Source organism: Mobula hypostoma, chromosome 1 (assembly GCF_963921235.1).
Source record: "Mobula hypostoma chromosome 1, sMobHyp1.1, whole genome shotgun sequence".
Lineage (NCBI taxonomy): Eukaryota > Metazoa > Chordata > Chondrichthyes > Myliobatiformes > Myliobatidae > Mobula > Mobula hypostoma.
Window position 1 is genome coordinate 96,991,862 of NC_086097.1, and position 24,695 is coordinate 97,016,556.

Consider the following 24,695-nt stretch of genomic DNA (forward strand, 5'->3'; position numbering starts at 1 on the left):
GACTGATCATGTGTACCGACACCAGCTCTTTATCCAGGTCATTTTGACTGAACAGACGGACAACACTGAATACTCGCCCAGAGACGGACAAGGGACTTGTCTTGGGGTTGGGAGAGGTTGGGGTGGTTTTCGGGCGAGCTGGCTATGCTTGTCAGTAGCAGGCATGTAGCTCAGCAAGGAAGTGGAAAGTTGCCTGGGAGTTGGTGCTTTTTTCTTGGGAGCCAGCTTCAAGTCTGCCTTGGTGCTCCGATCAGGTATGGACATCCAACCAGACCAGATATCAAGGTCTGGGTTGGATATTCCATAAATATCACCTGAAAGGGTTGGGTATGGAAAAAAATAATATAACAGCCTCAGATCTATCCAAGCAGAACTCCATTCCCAAGTTTGTCTTTCTCAGTTGTTAATGCTTGGTTTATCTGGGTTTAAAATCATTAGTTAGCTAGTTTTTTGACAGGTTTGTGGGATTGTTAATAGTTCGGTCCATTGGTTGACAATATCTTGTATGTAATATATTGCACTGCTGACATGCTGTATCAATAAAGTTTCAATAGTACTCTAACTTTATACAAGCTTTTTGTTCTGAGAATAATTAGATTTGCAGTTTGTCGCTCTTAGCTTTTGTGGGTCAAGGAGTATTTATGAAACATATGACAAAATCATCATTTTTTGTTCAAATACAATTTTAAATGATTAATAAGAACTGTTTTCACACACAAAAAAAGTTCCCAATAAATAAAGACCAATCACCGTACAGATTAACTGAATGTTTATTAAGGTTATAACGGCTCAAAAATCTTCTGACTGGTTCCTTGAGCCTACGCAGATACATCATCATTGACAGTTGAATTCAATGCGCTTAACTTGTACACGCTGATTTCTTTGTCCTCAACTCTGTGAACAAGTTGGCAGTTGTAGTACTGAGGCAAAAGCTCCTCATGGAAATAGATGGAGTAATTTCCTTTCCGTAACTTTGTTGAGAGGTAGATGATAGCTGTCCCTTTGGAGAAGTGTAGCAGAGTCTTTAATAGCAAAGGGTAAGTCAGGGAGGTATATACTATATCTGAGCCCAAGATAAAGTCATAGTTAGTTGGAAAGTTGACGTGATCCTTGCCCCAGTTTAGAGCACAGACTTTTGCTCGATGTCTGCAGTCTGAGGGGATATTGATGGAGATATTACATTCTATTTGGCTCAAGACGTCCTCTTTGTCTGTCATTGTAACTTCCCCACCTGACAAATAAATAATAAGATATTATGCACCCTTGTCAGGCTGAGCATCAATTTAGCAGAGGTAGAAAGGGACAACCCTTCATAAAACAAGCTAAAACTATTTATCGTTATCACCTAGCTACAACCCAGATCATGATCCATTCTTTGGTCGGCGGAATGGATGACGACTGCTGATGTCAGCCAACCCTTTGCACAGACATTCGCTGTATTCTTGTGTTTGCCACGGAAGTATGGAAGATTTATTCAAATTAAGATCCATTTTGCATGCATTGAGTATTCAGTTTACAATACTTAGCCTACTGATTCAATACACTGCAAGTGGAACTATGGAAAAGAGCAAGATAGCAAACCTGTTAACCACCCCAATGTTTGAGTGTTTCATGGTCTGGGCCTCTACTCACTGGAATTCAGAAGAATGATGGATGACCTCTTTGAAACTCATCGAACGTTGAAAAGCCTCGATAGAGTGGATATGGTGAGGATGTTTCCTATGCTGGGAGAGACTAAGACCAGAGGACACAGCCTCATAATAGAGGGTGTCCTTTTAGAACACAGATGAGGAGGAATTTCTTTAGCCAGAGAGTGGTGAATCTATGGCATTCAATGTCACAGATGGCTGTGGAGGTCAAATCATTGGGCATATTTAAGGCAGACATTGATAGATTCTTGATTAGTCAGGGCATGAAGGGATATGGAGAGAAAGCTGGAGATTGTGGCTGAAAAAAAATTGGATCAGCCATGATGAAATGGTAGAGCAGACTTGTTGGGTCAAATGGCCTAGTTCTGCTCCTGTATCTTATGGATGCAAAAGGTGCAACAGTATACCTGCATGATCTTTAACTCTGGGGCAGCACAGTAGCACAACTAGTGGAACTGCTGCCTCGCGGCATCAGGGACTAGAGTTCAATCCTGCCTTGGATGCTGCCTGAAATGAGTTGAAACGTTCACCCTGTGGGTTCCTTCTAGTTGCTCTAGTTTCCTCCCACATCCCAAAGATGTGTGGGTTGGTGGATTAATTGGCGGGATAATCTGAGAAATGGTGGGGCTGTCGAGAATATGGGGAGAATAAAATATGGGATTAATATATGATTGATGTAAATGGGTGGTTGATGGTGAGCATTACCACAATGGGCTGAAGGACCTGCTTTCTCTCCATCACTCTGTAACCAGATAAATCTTGATTACAGGATCTGAGGATCAAGCTAAAATGATTATAGAGTCCTTTTCCTGCTACCGTAAGCATACATAATAAATCTTATGCAAACTATCTTCTCTTGGCAGCATCCAGTTACTGCTTTAGTTTATCACTTGGGGGTTTAATTTCAGCAGGTGATAATGCCACCAAGTCACTTGAATCTGAGGAAGAACTAGCACTGGGTGCATCTAATAAACTTGCTCAGATGGAAGTTACAGGAAATCCCCAGGTTACGAACAAGTTCTGTTCCTAAGTCCGTCTTTAAGTCGGATTTGTACTTAAGTCGGAACAGGTACATCCAGTTTTATTTAGCATCAGTTAGTCAAACATTTGTCTTAGTATATAGTATATATTTTACCTTTTTATGCATATAAAACATTTAAGAAAAGTATGTATTTCAATAATTAAACCACTGCGTTGCTTAGTAATAATTGTAGCTTTTATCGGGGCAGGGCCTTTCACATACTCCATTATTCTCACTTTATCCTTTAAAATTGTTCCGATCGTTGACCGACTGTAGCCTAACACTTTTCCAATGACCGATGGTGTTTCACCTCTTTCCGATTGCATTACTATTACCACTTTATTTTCAATCGTGATCATTTTCCGTCAACGGAACAGAAACACTGGAGATTCAGCAGCAGCTGCGGGCGGCGGGTCCTGAGCTCCCCTGGGTCCTAAAGTCCACTGAGACAGGTTAAATGGGACAAGTGGGGGCGGTGCTGACTGGAAAAGGGGGTCAGGGTGAAACTTGCTAAGAAAAATTTAAGCCAAATACAAAGTTACACGCTCAACACAGTGTTAGTGGCAACGAGATCTGACTTAAAATGGTGGACGGTGTTCTCCTTCCTCGAGCCGACGAATTTTTAGTACAATAGGCTTTATGGCAGGCTGTTCGTAAGTACGAGTTGTTCGTAATTCGGACATTCGTAACTCGGGGACACCCTGGTAAAAGGCTTCAAGGCAAAATAAACTGAGATGGAATTGCTCTCTGACCTTTTCTTAAAGCTACTTGGGCAAATGTATTCTCTAGGGTTCAGCATCCCTCTGATCCTGAACATAGTGATAATATTTCAAATATTCACACTATAATTGGATTTAAGAATTTAATACCAGTCTATTCTGATTCAAGTAATTGAATTCCATGAGCTTGGTGTTGGATTCTCAGAATATGGAAAACAATTTATTTAAGTGCTGATGTTATATCCCCAGCTGTCCTTGTCACACATTTTTTTTTAAATAGGTTGCAACATAGAATTAAATGCTGGTGTAACTGATATCTGCTTACTCCATTAAAGCAATTAAACCTTTCAAAGTTACATGAGCCCTGTCAGAGTTCTGCCGATATGTTCAACCAAATCAGTTAGTATTCTTGTTAAAAGATCACCTGTTGCTCAATTGGCCGGTGTGTGTGTGTGTGTGTGTGTGTTTGCAATGAAGACCTGTGTCAAAAAAGACTATATCATGACTCAATCTTTTCACTTCACCCCAACAAGTTCCTTGGGAAGTGCAGCTAATCTTAAGAACTAATGAGAAACTATTCAACCTGTGGTTACTACACTCCACAAGAAACATCACCCAAACCTCAAAAGCTGAGCTTCAGTACACAGATGACTCTCACAATTTGTGCACCCTTAGAAGTCATTGTTGACCTGAAGGATTCATAAGAACATAAGAAATACTAGAATCAGGATCAGGCTACCTGGCACCTCAGCCTTACTTCATCATTCTCTCAGATTATGACTGACCTTTAACCTGAGCCATTTACTAGCACTATATCCATATGCATTGATTTTCCCGATGTCCATACATCTATCAATAGCTGTTTTAAAAGAACTCAAAAACTGAGCCTCGATGGCTTTCTGTGATAGAGAATCATTCTCAGAGTAAAGACATCTTTCCTCACCTCAGTCCTTTACCTCATCAAACTCCTTGTTCTGAAATATTGCCCCGATCCCAAACACCTCAGCTGAGGGGAACATATTCCCACATCTAAGTGGAAATCAAACAATAGCAGATGCTCAGAATCTGAAACAGAAACAGAAAATGCTTCTCAATACACAGCAGATGAGGCAGCGTGCTTTGGAGTCTCCAATGTTCTCTACAACTTAAACTCAACTTTTTCCCTCTTTGCCAAACTAACTTTGTTTCCCTTTTCATAGATGCCACCTGAGCTGTGAGAGTTTCCAACATTTTCGGTCTTCCTCTCCTTGCATCGAGCCTGCCAAGCCTGTCAGAAGTTTATAAATTTCAATGAGGTCTTCTCTTATTCTCTGAGAATACATTACTGGTCTGCTCAGTCTCCCCTCATACAGCAATCATGCCGTCCATGGGAACAATCTCATGAACATCCTCTGCCCTCTCTCTATGGCAAGTACATCCTTTCTATTTCTAAGAAGACCAAAGCTGAAAACAAGGCTGTGCACAACTGTAGTAAGACTTCTTCCCTCCTGTAACTAAACCACCTTTTTAAAAATACTAACCTATCGCATGCCGTCCTAATCAATTGCTACACATACAAGTTGACCTGCAGAAACTTGTGTCACGGTACAGAGACAGCATGCAAACTCCAGACAAACAGCATAAGAGCTCAGGATTGAACAGATGTCTACTGACCTGTGTAACAGCACAATTGCTGCATAATTGTATCACCTACGATAAGGTTCTAACAAGGAGGTTACATTTTCGTACAGTTTTGGAGTGACATAATGTTACTGAAAATAACACTGAACTTGACAGTGGGATGAAATTCAGTCTATATTTAGAATGTATTTATGCTATATTTCAAATATTTCCCCTCAGTATTGAGTGTAGATGAAACGCTTACAGCACAGGTATTGGACTGGTCAATGGACAACATTTAGCAGAATAAATACTGTCCAAAACATGCAAATATATTGTGAATACACACAATGGCCGCTGACCAGGTTATTTTTCAAATTAGCCATAGAGGTTCATTATCACCATATAGCTCACCAAGCAGGGCAGCGAGAATCCCCACGATTCCAGTTCCAGACCCGAGTTCAATCACCTTCTTCCCAGAAAAGTCGATCTTTTCCCGCTCAAAGTACTGGCAAAGAACCAGAGCCTAGAGAACAGGCCAAATGTGGTTGGAGCAAAGTATTTATGAAAAGTGGTGCAAAAGCTGAACAATCAACAAATAGTATGGCCAAGGAAGAGGGCATTACTGGAGCCATCCCCTTCAGAGAGGAAGAACACTTGTGTTGGGAACTGATCTCACAGCATTTCCCAGCGGATTTACAACAACACAGGCCCACTTCAACTGAAGGCACTTTCGGCAGTGGTGAAGTGAAAAGGGAAGGAGGGAAGGAGTGATGCACAAGAGAGCAGCGTCACATCAAGACTAGGAGTGGAGAAGGGTTGCTGCGGTCATGGTACTTAAACACATGGACTAACAATTTAACCTTAAGGGTGTAGTGGGCTGTTATGGACGACCGCAGCCAATGATGATGGGTTATATGGGGCCAGATTTCACAGCAATTAATGACAGCAAAACCATTATTACATTGCAGCTTATCAGAAAACTCTTTAAGTTGCTCTAATGGATCTAGATGGAATTGTTTGCAACCTCCACCACTTCAATCAAACTGTAATCACTTGAATTTTGACGATTTAACTACATAGAGAACCACAAAAAAAATTCTGAAATTCCTAATCTTAAATGCATGCTCTAGCTAAGATTTTAATAACAGAGTATGCCCTAGTTAATTTTAGCAAACTAATTCACCCTTGGAATTTGTTCAAGTAACTTGCTTACATGGATATTTCAAACTATAGATCAATTTTAAATTACTTCCTGTAAGAAAGTTTATTATTCCCCCTGAGTCATGTGAATTTTTTACTGTTACTGGCTGATGACATCACAGGTGCTAGACCCTAGGAATCTCAACAGCAACAGATGCTGGGAAAAGGGAAGCAATTGTAATCTTGCGGGGATCATTCCGAGTTCAACTGAACATGTTGTCACTGACAGCAAATTGAGACAGGCAACAGAATTTTAATAAAGAAGGATTCGTGAAGGACTGAAGCATCACAAGGAAAGAACTGAAAGTGAGGGTAGGAAAGAAGGAGGAACTTAGTTTGAGGTACATCAAAGTGCATTTAACAGAGTTCATGGTGCTAGAGGTTAACAGTGTGCATATGAAGAGAAAATTCTAGCCTGTACCGATGCGTTGGATCCCCTCAGTGGTATGAATGCTGGAAGTCAGACCGCACAGCTGGTGAGGAATTTAGCTCATTTCATTCATTAATTGCATTTACATATATGCCCTGGAGCACAAGAATAGATCATGAGATGTAATATATGGAACAAGACAAACACCACCCAGATGCTCGAAGGATGTTGCAGGAGACGTGTGAGGTCTGTAAGAATAAGGAATCATAATACCCCATAGACAGGGTCAAAGGTGCCAATACTGAGATGCCAACTTTAGTTAAGGCAATTTAAGTGTCAAGTGAGGGGTTGACAGATTGGAGCTGGGAGGCGATTGCATGCTCAGAGACCATAGGGGAGTAATTGAGATTGGATTATCAGGGAGTAGTTTAGAGGATTGGTGAGCATTTTTAGGATGGTGATGATGAACTGATAATGCTTAAAGAGATGATCTATTTACACAGACATGAAAAGAAGATCATGGGTTCTATTCTTAGAGTGCACTTGGTTCAATTAGGGCTGGTACCCTTCTGAATGCATTCTGGCTAATGAAAAGGGAAAACAATGATCGTTCAACCAAAGATGGACCCAGAAATAGCACACAGCAGAGAGTATAATCCTTGGGTCAATTCAATTAAGACTTATTTCAGAAAAATTTCTTTTTCCATAAAGAGTAATGATGTCTGAAATTTTCTTCAAGAAGGGAACACTCATTGCATTAGCTGACGATTTTCATGGAAGATGTGATGTGTTTATTTAGCTTATGATGTTAAATGAATGGAGGTATGGGTTAAGTTACTGAAGAGCCACAGTCTCACAAAATAGTGAATCATATCCTAGGTGTTGAATAGACTACCTGTTTAACTTGAGTTGTTGGGAGATGGTCATACCGAGGAAGAAATGTGTAAACCCTTCTCTACAGTCATTTGAGCATAAGCAATATTACAAGGCAGGATATTAGCTCATTCTTGTCCCATGTATAAACTGAGAGGAAGGCTCCAGGCTCTATCCTTCATGAGACAACTGAATCCTTTACATTAATGGAACATAGATACCTTTTTCAGAAACTATGCAAAGCTTTTCATTAATATCTTAAGCATGAGAATATCACTTTTCTCTTGTCCAACCCGTGGGCTGACTTACGGCTTCCCAGATAGAAGCAGAGAACGCCAAATCGCAGCCGAATTGTTGAATGATGTTTACAGTATGTCCGCAGAATTTGAACTGCCTTTCCCTTCGAAGGGGTTTCAGAAGTAGGCTGTCAATTGTGAGACATTTGCTAACAGAATTCACTTGACGCTGGTTTCTTGCCATCTTCCCCAAAATTCCCCTGACACTTCCCTGATTTTTGGCTGTTCCATTCTGATCACCAGGGAGATCCTGGCCAGATGTCTTTTCCTCATCTGGAGCACTTGAAGTTCCACCTATCTGAGCCTGCCTGATTGAAAAAGAAAGATTTTAAGAACTCTCACCTGTAACAAAGTGCTTACACAGGAAAAAAGACATGGGTAGGAAAATAGTAACTGGTCTACAAAGCCTACTTCATTTTCGTGCTCATTGTTAGTGCCCAGATCCATCCACACCCACGTGAACAGTCATGTGAACTCTTGGAGAGGTCCAAAAGTGGCAATACAAATAAATGCCTAGCTACTTCTCTCTGGCTGCCAAAATCAGTCCAAGAGAACTATTGTTTTATCTACCTTGGTATGTGATCTCATGTCTGTCTCAGCTAAGAATGAGTTTGGATCTCGGTGGAAGGCATGCACAGTGCTAACAACCAAGCTTCTTCAGACATCTGTGAGTGAGAAAGCACCAGATGCCCCAATCTACCCGTATTCAAACCAAATTTTAAATTGTCTCCCTGGTGCTGTTCTACTCGTGAACGGCAAAGACATTTGCTTTTCAATAGTTACGCTAGTCTGTCCATTACAGCCTTCTAGTAGAACATGAATAGATCTTATCATGGAGTGCCATTGTAGTGTAGCAGTTAGCAACATTATTACAGCTTGGGGCATTAACGAGCTTGCAGTTCAATTCTGGTGCCATTCTGTAAGGAGTCTGTACGCCCTCCCCATGGAATGCGTGGGTTTACCTGCGTGCTCTAATTTCCTCCCACAGCCTAATGACGTACCAGGTAGGTTAATTTGGTCATTGTAAATTGACTTGATTTGGTTAGGGATAATTGGCATTGTGGGGTTGTTGGGGTGGTGTGGCTCAAAAGGCTGGAAATGCCTACTTTTAGTAACTAACTAAATGAAAAATAAATAAATAACATTTTATTTATAATAAAGAAATAATATTTATCAATATAGCAATATTCTAATATTTTTTTTCATTGGAATTTGTGTAAGGATATTAAAACAAAACTGACAGAAATGTGACAAAGTCTCCTATATTGAAACAGCATGCTATTTTAAATACATTATACTCTGTTTCTTTAGAATTACTAGTCAGGCATTTTTAGTGATCTATGTACAATCAACAACAGAATTCATTATATTAAAAAGAAAGAGGAATTCAAGAGAAACAATAACCGAACAGGCAACAGGAAAAAGAAAAGGAGAGTACAAAGAGCAAGGTCTAGAGACCGAAGATCAGAGGTTCCTTATCAAAACAAGCCATGGGAGAAAGTGGGGAATCAACAAGTACAGAACTATAACCAGAATGTCCACCGGAAGTAAAGGCAGAACGTTTAGATGGATTCGGTTCCAGACTCTAGATCATCAAAGGTTAGGAGAATGAGGATGAGAATGTCCAAAGAAGAGAGACCTAGTGACAAGTCAAATGTTCTGAAAGGATCAACCATCAGAGGAATGAGAAAGTCTGGGAGAAAAGAGGGATTGGGGTACACCAGAGAGGAAGGATGAGGCGATGGTGGGAGAGAATGAAGTTCGGGTGCCAGGGAGTCAAAGGGTAGAATCTGAGGCTCCAAGAGCAAGATGAAAACTGCTAAGAAGAGGATGGGAGCGTTCAAGATGGGCAGATGGGAACCAGATAGGATGGATGGAAGGTTCAGCAATGACATTTAGGCAGAACAAATCTCTAAAGCATTCAGGAACACTTCTGCTCTGCCCAATAACCAAAACGTGATGAGGATTTCTTATGAATGTCCACAAATAGAGCAAGGCTCTGTGAGCGATAAGTTTAAGAGGGAGAACCCCCAGCTTGTACCATGCACATCACTTTATGTAGGTCATTCAAACAGCACCTACACTTTCCAAGAGAGGTAGTAACAAGAGAATAACTAGCTTTATTGTCCATCTCACATTGCACTATTTCCTAATTGAACTATTAAAGTCATTAAATATATTGAGCTATTATTTCTTGGTGACAATAGTAGATTCTTCCTCTAATTGTGCTCTGGACCCTATGTCCCTGTTTCCAACTTCTGGTTCTCAAAGTGCCACCCTTTATTCCCAAATAGGGGTTCCTTACATGGGGAAGATGAACTACCATAGACCAATCATAAACACACAAGATTTTGCAGATGATGCAAATCCAAAGCAACACACACACAAAATGCTGGAGGAACTCAGCAGGTCAGCTCAGCATCTCTGGAATACTACACAGTCATTTGGTAAACCCAAGAGCAACTGTCTGTGTCAGATCCACTCTCCCATCTCATTACTTATTTCCCATATGAGCAAAACTGACATCTCAGTTATGGAGACACATATGACAGAGTAGCTGTCATCTTCTGGTCCAATGATTCACATATCTGTGAATGAAGAAGATTTCCGTTATTTCTTGATGACATAGGAACCAATTCAACCATTCTAACCTATGCTAGCTCCCAGAGCATTTCCAACCTTCTTTTCTTCCCAAATCACAATCAACCCCTCCCCCCCCCCCCCCCACTCCTCTACCTAATCAGGCATTAGGAGCAATTTGCAGAAGCAGATTAACCCACTAACCAGGTACATTAACCCACCAACCAGCCCTTCTTTGGAAAGCAGGGTGAAACTGGAACATCTGCAGGAAACCCACATAGACCCAGGGACAATATGCAAACTTTACCCAGAGAACACCAGAGTTCAGAATCAAACCCAGTTCACTGGCTCTGTGAGGCACGGTCTCTACTTGCTTTGACACTGTGCCTCCCAGTTCTCAATGCTGGAATCTCCAACCAGAATATCCACTCCATCATTACCTACCCCTTTAAGCACTGCCAGAATCTTCTAGTTAACTTCCAGTGAGTGTAAATACAGTCTATTCATTTAACATAGCATAGCATTATATCCCCCAACCCAGCCATCAGGGTAGCAAATTAGGCAAATCAGTGACTCTCTACTTCTCCATCTGGTAAGCCAACTCATAGCTGTGTTCCATGTATGACTTCAACAAAGCTCCGTACAATCAAAGTAAAATATATTTGTACTCTAGTCTCTTTGCCATCATACGATTTTTTTTTCTCTATCACTACGTTACAGCTTTCAATCTCCAGCGGTCAAAGTCGCACATGTTCCCCACCATTTACTAATTTTTCTACAGTAATATAAACTTCATTCCTTTAATAAAAGGAAGTTACTTCACATTTCTGCCCTTTATGTCCACATCTGCCAATGACTTGCTGACTCATATTATCAGTCCATATCCTTTCCCATTTAGTAGGCATTAGCAGCAAATGTGAGTGCCTTATACTTGGTCTCTTCATCTAACTCATTAATATGAATCATAAATAACTGAGACCTTCTGATCCAGTAGTAGACTGCCAACTTGAAAATTATCATTTCACCCCTCCTCGGTTTTCTTTCATTAAGCAATCATCTATTCATTTCCAAATAATGTATTTCTTCTGACTTTATGAGACCTTATACTGTGCAACAATTTTTCAAGTGGTGCCTTATCTGATGATTTTAAACAATCTAATTACACATCAACCACTGACTTTGTCATGTACCGTGGTTATTACCTCTTGTATCTCATTAAAAGACAAGAGTCTGACGGGTTTTGACAGGATGGAATATTTCATTTTCTGAGTTATATTAACTCTGTCCAACCATAGCATAATTTCTGAAAAGTGCTCTGTAACCACTTCCGAAATACTGGATTCTTGTGAACTAATGCTAGCTTGACTGTCTGTAATGTTCCACTTACCTTCTTCCTTTTAAGATACCATTAGGTAAACTTTCCACAACATAATTTATAAAGTATCTATCTGGTATATCCTGCTGGGACTGACTTCCTCTGCATGAAACATTCATCAGGTCTCTCCTGCTCAGTAGTTACAATCAATTGAGATTTCCAAAGTGTACATACTCAAAGATAGTCATAACAATTTGACCGGGCTTGCAAACTGAATGAACCTCTCCAAATTTAGCTCATTGTCACACACTGAGGTCGGAGGACTTCCCTTCCTCGCCATCAACGCTGCCATCAATCGCATCTCTTCCATTTCATGCATGTCTGCTCTTACCCCATCCTCCCACGACCCTACCAGAGATAGGGTTCCTCTTGTCCTCACCTACCACCCCACCAGCCTCCGTGTCCAGCACATAATTCTCCAAAACATCTGCCACCTCCAACTGGATCCCACCACCAAACGCATCTTTCTCTCCCCCCCCCCCACCCCACTTTCTGCTTTCCGCAGGGCTCGTTCCCTACACGACTCCCTTGTCCATTCCTCCCTCCCCACTGATCTCCCTTCTGGCACTTATCCTTGCAAACGGAACAAGTGCCACACCTGCCCCTACACTTCCCTCACTACCATTCAGGACTACAAACAGTCCTTCCAGGTGAGGTGACACTTCGCCTGTGAGTCTGTTGGGGTCACATACTGTGTCTGGTGCTCCTGGTGTGGCCTTCTGTATATCGGTGAGACCCAACGTAGATTGGGAAACTGCTTTGCCGAGCATCTGCGTTCCATCTGCCAGGACAAGTGGGATAACTCAGTGGTCACCCAATTTAATTCCACTTCCCATTCCCATTCCGATATGTCCATCCATGCCCTCCTTGCTGTTGTGATAAGGCCACACTTAGGTTGGAGGAACAACCCCTTTTATTTCGTTTGGGTAGCCTCCAACCTGATGGCATGAACATCAATTTCCCAAACTTCTAGTAATGCCTCCCCCCATCCCCCTTCACCATTTCCTATTCCCTTCTCCCTCTCTCGTGTTACTGCCTTGCCCACCCATGCCTCTCTCTGGTGCTCCTCTCCCCCGTTTTTTAACTTCTATAGCCTTTTGTCTCTTTCACCAATCAACTTCCCAGCTCTTTGCTTCATTCCTCCCCCTCCAGGTTTCACCTACCGCCTTGTGTTTCTCTCTCCCCTCCCCTTGCCTTTCAAATCTACTCCTCAGCTTTTTTTCCCCAGTCCTGCTGAAGGGTTTCAGCCTGAAACGTCGACTGTACTCTTTTGCATAGATGCTGCCTGGCCTGCTGAGTTCCTCCAGCATTTTGTGTGTGTTGGTCAGTGGACCAGGTACTTTTAAAATTTCACATTTTTTTTTCAGTGCCTGAGATTAATTACCTGTTTAAGAGCACTGCTCTGACCTTTTGGCAATTACTTGAAATTTCCCTGAACTTGATTATCAGTGGTATTTTGCTTCCTTACTTCATCCCAAATTCTTTACTAGCAACTGGATGACTGGAATGTGGAATTTTGCTTTGAGGCAGTTTTAACTGTCTTGCTTGCAAGCTACATTAGCTCAACTGCTGGGAAAATGATTCAACACTCTTGACTATACAAAGGCAACATATCTGAAAGTGATCACCTTTAGTATCCCAAACAACAGGAATTCTGCAAGATGCTGGAAATTCAAGCAACATACATCAAAGTTGCTGGTGAACGCAGCAGGCCAAGCAGCATCTATAGGAAGAGGTGCAGTCGACGTTTCAGGCCGAGACCCTTCGTCAGGACCTTTAGTATCCCATTCTCTTTGTTTATACTCTGAGCAGAGTTTGGGTTGGACTTCAATTAGTAGCAAATTTTACTCTTCAAATCTCAAAATATCAAGGCCTATGGCAATTATTCTTCATATATGGAAACAGCAAATAGTCCAATACACATTGTTAGTATGCACCATTAGTAGTCTTGGATATATATCAGTATGCTCAAGGTAATAGTTACTTTTCCCCATGTAAAAATGTAATCTCTTTCAAATGCTAATTGTATTGATGCTGGCAAGAAGCAACAACTTGCATTTGCCTTTAAAGCAATATATACTCACAGATGTATAATTAAAAAAACGAAAGTTGTGAAGTAAGGAAATAGTGAAATGGTTAGGACCAGCTAAGTCAAAGTCACAACTCTAAAAATGGCTTTAAAATATTACAGGTAGATGAGAGGAAATAAATCTAATATCAATAAATAACTCAAATACTTAACAGCTTTCATAGCCTCAAGATGTCCCAAACCACTAGGTCTCAAAACATCACAAATGAAAAAAAACTGGAGATACTGGACAGCAACACACACAAAATGCTGGAGGAACTCAGCAGCCCAGGCAGCATCTATGGAAAAGAGTACAGTCGATATTTCGGGCTGAAACCCTTTGGCAGGACTGGAGAGAGAGAAAGGTTAGGAATAGGTTCCAAAGGCGAGGGGAGGGGAGAGAGAAACACCAGGTGACAGGTGAAACCTGAAAGGGGGGGGAGGGTTGAAGTAAAGAGCTGGGAAGTTGATAGGTGAAAGAGACAGAATGGGAGAGGAGCACCAGAGGAAGTTGATGAGGAGATGAGGTGAGAAAGAAAAGAGGGGATGGGAAAGGAGGGAGTGGGGGGGCATTACCGGAAGTTTGAGCAATCAATATTCATGGCATCAGGTTGGAGGTTACCCAAGCGGAATATAAGGTGTGGTTCCTCCAATCTAAGTGTGGCCTCATCTTGACACTGAAGGCGGCCATGGATAGATATACCTGAATAGGAATGGGAAGTGGAATTCAAATGGGTGGCCAGTGGGAAATCCAGCTTTTCCTGGTGGACAAAGTGTAGGTGCTCGGCGAAGCGATCTCTCAATCTACGTCCGGTCTCCCCGACACTCAAGAGGCCATACTGGGTGCACGAACGCAGTATATGACCCCCAACAGACTCACAGGTGAAGTGTTGCCTCACCTGGAAGGACTGTTTATGGTAGGGAGGGAGGAGGTGTAGGGGCCGGTGCAGCACTTGTTCCACTTGCAAGGATAAGTGCCAGGGGGGAGATCAGTGTGGAGGGACGAATGGGACAAGGGAGTCACATAGGAAGCAGCACCAATGCAGTCGTCAATGTAGCATAGGAAAAGTGCGGGATGGTCACCAGTGTAGGCTTGGAACATAGGCTGTTCCTTGTAGCCGACAAACAGGCAGGCATAGCTGGGGCCCTTTTTGTTTGAAGGAAATGGGAGGAGCCAAAGGTGAAATTACTGAGAGTGACGACAAGTTCCAATAGATGAAGGAGAGAGGAAGTGGAGGGGAACTGGTTAGGTCTGGTGTCCAGAAAGAAAGTGAGAGCTTTGAGGCCTTCCTGTTGGAGGATGAGGGTGTATAGGGACTGGACATCCAAAGTAAAAATAAGATGATGGGGGCCAGGGAACCTGAAATCCTTGAAAAGAACAAGAGTGTGTGAGGTGTCACGGATGTAGGTAGGAAGGGACTGAAACAGGGGGAATAAAACAGAGTCGAGGTATGCAGATATGAGTTCAGTGGGGCAGGAACAAGCTGAAACTATGGGTCTACCTGGACAAGTGGGTTAGTGGATCTTGGGCAGGAGGTAGAAACAGGAGGTGCAGGGTGCAGGAACTATGAGATTGGTGGCAGTGGATGGGAGATCCCCAGAGTCAATAAAGTTAGTGATGGTGTGGGAGACAGTGGCCTGATGTTCCTTAGTGGAATCTTGTTCGAGGGGTAGGTAAGAGGAGGTGCCTGAGAGTTGGTGCTGGGCCTCGGCAAGGTAGAGGTTGGTACACCAGACTACTACAGCACCTACCTTATCTGCGGGTTTGATGGTGAGGTTAGGATTAGTGCGGAGGGAATGGAGAGCTGAGCATTCAGAAGGAGTAAGGTTGGAGTAGGAGAGAGGAGTGTTGACGTCTTTACGGTTAATGTCCCGTTGGCAGTTGGCAATGAAAAGATCCAGAGCAGGCAGAAGACCAGGGCTGGGTGTCCAGGAAGAGGAGGTGGGTTGAAGACGGGAGAAGGGGTTATCAGTATGGGGTGGGGAGTCCTTGCCAAGGAAGTAAACTCTGAGACGGAGGCAGCAGAAGAAAAGCTCAGCGTCGTGGTGGGCGCGGAACTCACTGAGGCGTGGGTTCAGGGGGACAAAAGTGAGGCCTTTGCTGAGGACAGAATGTTCTGTCTCAGAGAGGGGAAGGTCAGTGGGAATGCTGAAGACCTGGCATGGATGACAGCTGGAATTGGAGGGGAAAGGGGATTGGTTGTGTCTGAGGGGAAGGGAGGTTTGGGGTGTTCAGGGATGGTAGGGTGAGAGGAAGGTGGAGTCTTCGAGGAGCCAGGAGCTGGAGTTAGGACCTGAGAGAGACGGGATTGCAGCGTGGCGGTGGGAGAAGGGGAGTCGGGGGTTCCAGAGGCAGTGTGTGAAGACCTGGCCTGGAGGTCAAGGCCAGAGCCGGAGGTGGAGTTGAAGGTGTCCGAGGTCATTGATGGCGGTGGAGTCAGGCTATGATTCTGCTCTGGATTGTTTGAGCCATTAAGGTCAGCAGCAGGGATCGCGGTCTGGAGATATTGAGGCCTGCCGGCATTGAAGACAGCAGGTTCGGTGGTCTGTAGACGGGCGATCTTCCGATCCTTTCAGAACATGAGAAAGTCAAAGAACCGGCGACTGAAAGCGTGGATCCCGCGGAGGATAAAGTCCATTACAGGCACCAGAGAGAGAATCCCAGAGTTGTGGAAGTGACTGTGATAGGGACACCAGGTACCTCTTCAAGGTGCAAAACAAGGCCCAAACGCGGTGGGAGAAGCAGTCAATTGAATGTGAGTACCTGGGGTCCTCAGAGGATCCAAATTGAGAAGCTCAAAAACGAATTTGGAAACCATGTTGTACAACCTGGTGGTGAAGACATGTTCCCAGAAAGAATACATGGCTGCGGTAGCAGGTCTGAGTAAAACAGTCAAAGTCTGTCCCGAGCCTTTGTTGCCCATCAGGCCGGTGCTTATGCCGGTTTCTGTGACGTGAAGCGATTGAGAGTACGAGACTCCCCCCCCCCCGCCCCCCCGGATAGGACACCAGTCTATCGTGAGGTTAATCCCTGGTATTTTTGCCGGTACCTATTTTCAGCTGGGTGGACTGGAGCATTGTGTGGTTAAGTGCCTTGCTCAAAGACGCAGCACGCTGTCTTAGCCAAGACTTGAACCCACGACCTTCAGATCATGAGCCCGATGCCCTAACCACTTGGCCACGCGCCACACAGGTCTGCGTAAGCATGTGGTCAAAGAGTCGGAGAGCACCAGGGGTCACAGAGGGCGAGCAGTGTGACAGGATTTCACTGAACTCCGGTTGACAGGAAGATTTAAACTTCTTCAGGGTAGGCACCCCTGGAAGAAACTTCGCAGTGCAGTGATCCAATTACAAACAAGAGAAATCTGCAGATGCTGGAAATCTTAAAATATTCTCTAGGAGAAGTTACTGTTGTGATGTAGGAAAGGCAGTTGTTAATTAGCTCAAAACAGCAGCCTCATCTGAAATACAGGACCTCAGACAGCGTTAAGGCCACTGGTCTTAAGGCTGACTTATACCTGTGCTTCAAATGTACGCCGTAGCCTCGTACCCTATGCTGTACTCTATGCAGAACCCTACGCTGTAGCCCAATGCGCACCTCTCCCAAAATGTTACTGCGCGTCGTGGTGACGCAGACCAAAACAACCGTGATTGGTCTGCTTGGTAGCATTGCATTTCCTCCTACGCTGCAATAGCTTCCCATTGGGTGACTGAAGGGCAGAGAAGGAACTCTGGCTGCAATGCTTTCCATAAAGCTTTACAGACCTCTGAAATTATGGAGGACCCTGTGCTTGACGCCAGTTTGTAGCTAGCAGCTACAGCCTGTTGACTTCCACCTGAAGCTAAAACTCGAATGGTGATTGCCAGTCTCTGAGTATACTCTGTGTACACTGATGCGAAATAAATGGTTGGAGACGATGAACCAAATCGTCAAATCTACCTGCTGACATCCGAAAATATTTGAAATGCATTTCCTTGTCCATGTCTGTCAATGGCCGGACAAGCACAGAAAATTCACCCTCCTTCAGTTTCAGTCGTCATTGTTTGAAGTTTGAGTTTCTTCGTGTTGAGTTTCAACGCAGTGGCATAGAAACCCCACCACCAACTCACGTTTTGGCGGTGAATTGCAGAGCAACACAGACACACCAACACACAAGTATAAAAGCTCACAACGGCGTAGCCCACTTGCGTAGGCTATGGTGTAAGCTTGTACACACAAGTATAAATCAGCCTCAAGACGTGATGGTCTTTTTGGTTCCCAAGGAGAGTTCTATCCACTGAGGCATACTTGTGCAAAGCCATGCTGAAACATGGGACCTATTTGATTTAAGGTGATGTATATTGTTTGTGGTGTAAATAGGAAGGGAAGCACTAAGGAGCTGATTGAGAGAAACAGAGACTTAGGAGGAGTAAGTTGTAAAACTCACAGCAAAGGACCATTCACCACAGCTATGGCACAGTGCTCACAGGCAGTTTAGAATTTAGAAATCAGTTATGTTGGACACTAGTTTGGCCTGGGCTAGAATGCTGTCTGTATTCAGTTTTGTTGCTGACCAGTATACTTTGTTGGCTTACCTACTATGAAACAGAGGGAGGCTACTCAAACCATCAGTTTCCATGCCATCTCTCAGCAGAACAATCCCGTTTGCCCGCTTATTTCTCCATGATCTTGCAATTTTCTCACAACTTCAACCTCGATTCTTCTCCTGCTGCTTGACTTTGCTGTGAGGTCATGTGGGGGAGCCAGTGTGGTTGTTGGACATGAGGGCAATTGGTGCACCTAGGGGCACACAGTACGAGGGGGAACATTCAAATGGCACACTGATAGCTCCAAGGTCTTCTTCAAACCTGGGTCACTGAAGCTGAGAGGCTAGTGTTCTGCTTTGCTAAAATAAACTTAGAGACATTTATCCAAAATGTTGCAGCAGGAAGCATTTATGAAAACGCTAGTGAGCAAATATGTGATTGTGCCATTCTGCCAAGGGGGGGTCACAAATAATGTCCTAAGTGACAAGCTAATGGCAACTGACCAAATACCCAAATCAAGGCCGAACAGGTGCTGGACATATTCATAGACATGAACCATTTCTATTTTTGCCAGTGTTTGGGTGACCTCTTAACCATGGAAATATGTTGATTTATTTTCCTTTAGAAACATTTTGTTTTGATTCTGTGACTGGAACTAAAGCACAGTTTTTTTGATATGGTTATGAGCTGAAGTATTAGATTGTACCAAGATGTGACACTCCCATTCAATAATCTGCGGCACACTTTCTGGAGCTGGGGATTTATGTTTAAGCTGAAATGCGAAGGCATCTGAAAGTCATTCAAGCAGGAGTACTGTTGCTTTTTCTTCACTGAAAACGTCAGTAGAATCACATAAATAGGTATCCCAGGCCATTAATGATTTTACCAATAATGTTGCTAATGAATGACAAGTACTGTAATACCAAATACAATACCTCAGCTCAGATGGTAAGACATGTACAATGGAAAAGGATCGAGCATTCATACAAACCCATGCTGCATGCAGAATACTGTTCCTAGATCTGATTCACTTTTTGTTTGGACTGCTTTGTCCTTGTTAGGATGAGCCTAATGGTCTAATTCTGCTCCTATGTCTTATGGTTGTCCCAGACTAGAAAGCATAATACCCAGCAGAGCTTCAGAAAGTTTTCTATTGATATTCAGTGCACAAAGTTTGATGCTTTGAGACTGATTTGCAAGTCAGAGCAGAACACTGTTCCCAAGGCCATTGTTATCATGAGACGGTCTGCAGTCTATGTGTTAATGGACCTCTGTACTGCCAAATTGTACACAACAATTGCTGAAACACAATGTAAAAAAAAAATTCCAATAGGAACACAAGTTTACCGCAAACCTTACCTGGAGGTTCAAGGGCTGCTTCATTGTTAAAGGCCGGCCCTTACCTGCTGCTACTGGAGAGACCAAAATGTCCATGTTCTGTCAGGTCCTTTGTTAACTTCGCCATGTCCTGAATATCACAGCACAGTCATGCCCCCCACCACCATCATTTACCCTATACCATACAGTCCCCCTTCCCACTCACTGACATCAGCCCCAATCCACCCACGAACACCCTCCCCTCGCCACCTCCCAACATTTACCTTTCCCATACCCATTACTACCTCTCCAGCATTATTTTCCAGTGTTCCAGTATCCAGTCTCACCTCTCTTTTACTCTATATCTCTGAAAAAAAAAACTTTTGGTATCCTTTTTGATTTTATTGGCTGGTTTTCCTTCATATTTAATCTTTCTCTCCTTATGGCATTTTTTTTTGTTGTCTTCTATTGGTTTTCAAAAGCTTCTCAAATCTGGTTCATTTCACAACACCCAGTCCAGGACTACAAGATCATCTATCTTATTCCGTATATTGCGTGCATTCAAATATAATACCATCGGTCCTGTATTCATCATTCTTTTTAATTTTGCCCCAATGTTACACTGTATCTCATCCCACAGACTGCAATTTTGCCCTATCATCTGCCTGCCCTTCCTCACAGTCTCACAACACACTGCATCTACTTGTATACCAACTACCCCATCCTCAGCCCCATCACTGGGGTTCCCATCCCCCTGACAATTTAGTCTAAACCCTCCCCAACAGCTCTAGAAAACCTGCCCATAAATACATTGGTCCCCCTCTGGTTCTGGTGTAACCTGTCCTTTTATACAGGTCATACCTTTTCCAGAACAGGTCCTAATGATCTGGATATCTGAAATCACCCTGTTCTTACCCTCACTAGTATGTGGCACAGACAACAATCCAGAGATTACTACCCTGGAGGACCTGACTTACAGCTTTCTACCTAACTCCCTATATTCTCTCTTCAGGACCTCCACCCTTTTCCTACTTATGTTGTTGGTACCAATATTTTTCGACGACTTCTGGCTGCTCACACTCCCCCTTAGAATACTGTGGACCTGGTCCAAGACATCCCTGACCTTGGCATCTAAGAGGCAAAATATTATCCAGGTATCTTTTTCATTGTAAAAGGTACTATAGACATATAATCAGAAAAAGTTCAAAAAGATAATGTGGGTTTCATATACACTGAGAGAGGAGACATTACTTTGAGGATTAAATAAATGGCCAAGAAAGAAATTGTGTTTTTGTTTCTACCTTTAGAGGAGAAAACACAAAAAAAGCCTCCTTGGAGACAGTGGAGGACAATATTTTTGGAGTCATAATTAAATGGTAGGGCAGAGGCAAGGTCCAAATGGCCTATCCCTACTTTTTTCCTCATCTTCTTATGTTCTTATACTCCATGCAAAGGGCAATATGAACAGAAGAATTGTCTTCTGTGATGAGCACTGGTCTGAAACAGTAAGTTCTCCCAGCTGACTCATGTATTGTTAAACTCAGTCAGGAACAATCAGAGAAACATTACAAACCATAACACCTACTCAAAAGCACAGGGGAGAACATTTTCTCCAATTGCTGTCATACACATAGGTTTCCTGATAGGTTTGTTCCAATTCTATTGCAGACTATCAATATGATGAATAGAACAGAATATATACTGCACAATCCAATAAAGATTATAGTTGTTCCTGAAGGCTAGGAAAATGGTTCAGTGCCAGGTTAATTTTTAACCCTAGTGCACATACAAAGATGCAAGGGGAGATATTCACAATCCACACTTTACATAGACATTTGCCTACAAGCAATCTGCTCTTTGGTAGCTCATCACACAAATCATTGTGTGCCATATACAGTTTGCTTATGCTGCATTAATGCAAAGAAACATTCTCTGTGTAGGTACAACAGAAAGCATTCTCTCTGGATGCATAATAAGGCAACTGCTCTGCATGTGACCACAAAAAACTGCAGTGTTGTGGACATCATGGAAGACATCTTCTCCTCTACGGACTCTGACTTTACTTCTTTCTGCCTCAGAAAAGCAGTCAACATAATTAAAGACCCTACCCACCCGACCATCTCTTTCCGCCTTTTCCATTGGGCAGAAGATACAAAATCCTAAAGGCAATTACCACCAGGCTCAAGAAAAATTTCTGCCACAGAGTTATATGACTACTAAATGGTAGTGCAATAATTTGGATTCTTGACCTCACAATCTGCAGTACCTTCTCATGAATTTGAACTTTATTGTTTACCTACATTACACTTTCTCGTCGCTGTTTCACTTTATTCTGCATTCTGATATTGTTTTATCTTGTCCTCCCTCAGCACCTTGTGTAGTAATCTGATCTGTATGAACCAAATGTAAGACAAGTTTTCCACTGTATCCCCACAAATGACAATAATAAACCAATAACTAACCTATAACCGATACCTGAGTCCTGACGAAGGGTCTCGGCCCGAAACATCGACTGTCCCTCTTCCTAGAGATGCTACCTGGCCTGCTGCGTTCACCAGCAACTTTGATGTGTGTTGCTTGAAATTCCAGCATCTTGTGTTTACCTAATCTAATGCCTACCCTGCTATAGACTGACAGGACGGTTCCCTAACCTAACCCCTCTCTACTGCCAGAATTGGACAGGCCCATGCTCCATCTTTGCTCTTCCTCTGATTGCCTGAAATGGCAATAATTAATTATTCGGCTTTGGGAGAAAATGCCAAGGCAGGTTTCCAACACACGCCTTGTGTTAGGCCGAATCCCATCAAGAGTGTAGAATGAATGAGGAGGAATATTCACCTGGCTGAGGGGAGGAGGAATGGGAGGGTGATGGTAGAACATAGAACATAGGGATAGGGCAGGGGTGGCCAACCTTTTACATTCCATGCTTCAACTTTTTCACGTCGGAGTTCAAATGCGCCCTACAACTCTTGTAATCCCATTCAATTCTTGTAAAAATGTTAATATAGATATATTTAGCATTTTCACGATTTACTGATTTAATATAAAAACAAGATAAACACTACTGACCTTAACAAATAGGTTTAACAAATATATTTTGTCTTCTTTTGATTTCTTCCTTTTTCTTAATCACATATTCTTTCTGTAACTCAGACCCAAGCACTAGCTTCAGTTCTCCTTCTATTTCAGTCTGATGTTGTGTTTTATAGTGTCTATTAAGATCCTGTCTTCTATTATGTGAGAAAGTGTTTTCACAAACAATGCACAACGGTTTTCCTGACGGACCGGCTATAAATAGAACTCGTTTCCCACTGTTCATTGAATTCACGCTTACTATCATTTTCTGCTTTTCCTTTGCACTGTGATGGGTAACTGAATGTAAAAACAAAGCTTAATTTTCGAAAAAGTACAAAACTGCAAATGTTCACAAAGGACGAACAAAGCACAACTCCGTAGTGCACGAGTGTCAGTTGTAACTGACTGGCAAAAACCTGTGACGCACCACTGGTGCAGATGCCTGGGGCCTCAGGATCAAACAAGTATCAAACGTGTATTGAACAGTTGTGTAACGACCGCAGAACAAAAGTCCTTCTTTCCTAGTTTGACTCATTGAACATTTTTTAAAAATTGAAAACAGATTAATGTGAAAGAAGATAACATTCGCCAAAAGATGTGCACGAAATAATAAAATCACTAAAAATAATTGCCAAGTTTTAGATTTATTCTCAGTAAAACCCATTTCTAGCTCTAAGCTACTTGAATTCCTGTTATAGATTTTTTTTCTACAAATCAGTTTTTGGTTAATACTTTTTGCATGAATGGGTTTACTTTTTTATTATTATCACTGGGGTGCAACGTGCCACATCTAATCATCCAATGCGCCACTTTTACCGCATGCGCTGTAGGTTGGCCATCCCTGACACTGAGGGACAGGTGATTGGGGTACAAGGAGCTGTGGAGAAGAGGGACAAGTTGGAGGGTAGAGGATGGTGAGATAGGCTTTGGCAAGTTAGGGCAATGGTATCAGCAGGCGAGATGATGTGGGGGTTATGGCAGAATGAGGTCAAAGGTTCAGATGGCGGGATGGCTTGTGGGTGGTGATGGGATGGGGTAAAGGATGGTGGAACGGGGTAATTGGGAGGGGGGAATTAGATGGCTTACCAGTACTTATCACCGTAGAGCCGATATCCTTTTACCCTCTTTGAGTCACTAAGCAGATATAAAGGAGCGACACCGGTGACGATGAACACGTTCGGAACAGATCTTCCGGGGGTCAGTTGGAACGTGCTTGTCTAATAAAGCGGATTGTACCTGCTCCAGTGGAAAAAACACTTGCAGCAAAGCCGGGTAACTTGTCTTTCAAGTATATAACTAGCCCTCAATTTGAGCTCCCCGTACCCTCTAACCAGAAAGTTCGCCTCTTATCACCCCACTCCATTCATCTCTATTCAGTTTTAGTCGCTATACAATAACTCGTGAAAGAATGTCACATATGCCGAGCGTTGGATTGCAAAAGTCTACAGAGCCGAAGTTTAAACCCAGAGCGGCTATTAATGACAACGCAATGACACGCTGCTGAATAGCAGGAAAAGCCCGGCGCGTCTATCTGCTTCATTTACCTCATAGTGCAAATGGCGCGTTTAAATCAGGTGAAGTATACTTAATCTCATCCGGAGTCAATTGTCAATTGATCCTGATTTTAGTTAATCCAGCGAAGTACCGCTTTCTAAAGATTTCACAGGTACATGATACAGTGCTGTGCTGTGTCGATTCAGTAGCCCACCGATCTTCCGCCTGACACCGCTTCTCGCAACTTGCCCCTGCTAAAGGACTTTAAGTCCTCCTCCGCTATTTTTAGTGCACCTGTTAATACGTCCGAGCTAAATTCCAGCCCGTACTATTTTCGTATGGTTATTAATCTGTTTAGTTCAAACTGGTTAATTACACGCTAACGGCTTTGGCAGCAAGTTAGCACCATTGCATTGCCATTTCGTTGTAAATAACCCGGGGTTAAGTCAGTTAAAGTTGCAACCCTTCGCGTGGGTAGTCATTGTTCTTAATTAATTAGCAAGACCCGCGTCGTACAGGGGAATTTGCC

The 24,695-nt window shown here is 42.9% G+C and overlaps 1 protein-coding gene across 4 annotated transcripts; it reads right to left on the minus strand.

The window, feature by feature from the left end:
* Positions 1–752: 752 nt before the first annotated feature.
* LOC134349221 (EEF1A lysine methyltransferase 3-like) lies at positions 753–24,428 on the minus strand. Of its 4 annotated transcripts, XM_063053231.1 has the most exons (6): positions 24,217–24,428; positions 23,759–23,908; positions 12,378–12,466; positions 7,744–8,038; positions 5,403–5,514; positions 753–1,231 (listed from the first exon to the last, which is right to left on the minus strand). In XM_063053231.1, exons 3-6 carry the CDS (start codon positions 12,464–12,466, stop codon positions 819–821), a joined length of 909 nt encoding a protein of 302 aa, XP_062909301.1. In that variant the 5' UTR covers positions 23,759–23,908; positions 24,217–24,428; the 3' UTR covers positions 753–818. The 4 variants fall into 4 exon arrangements, with proteins under 4 accessions (XP_062909301.1, XP_062909291.1, XP_062909316.1 ...); XM_063053221.1 differs by lacking the exon at positions 23,759–23,908; XM_063053246.1 differs by lacking the exon at positions 12,378–12,466.
* Between the last annotated feature and the right edge of the window lie 267 nt (positions 24,429–24,695).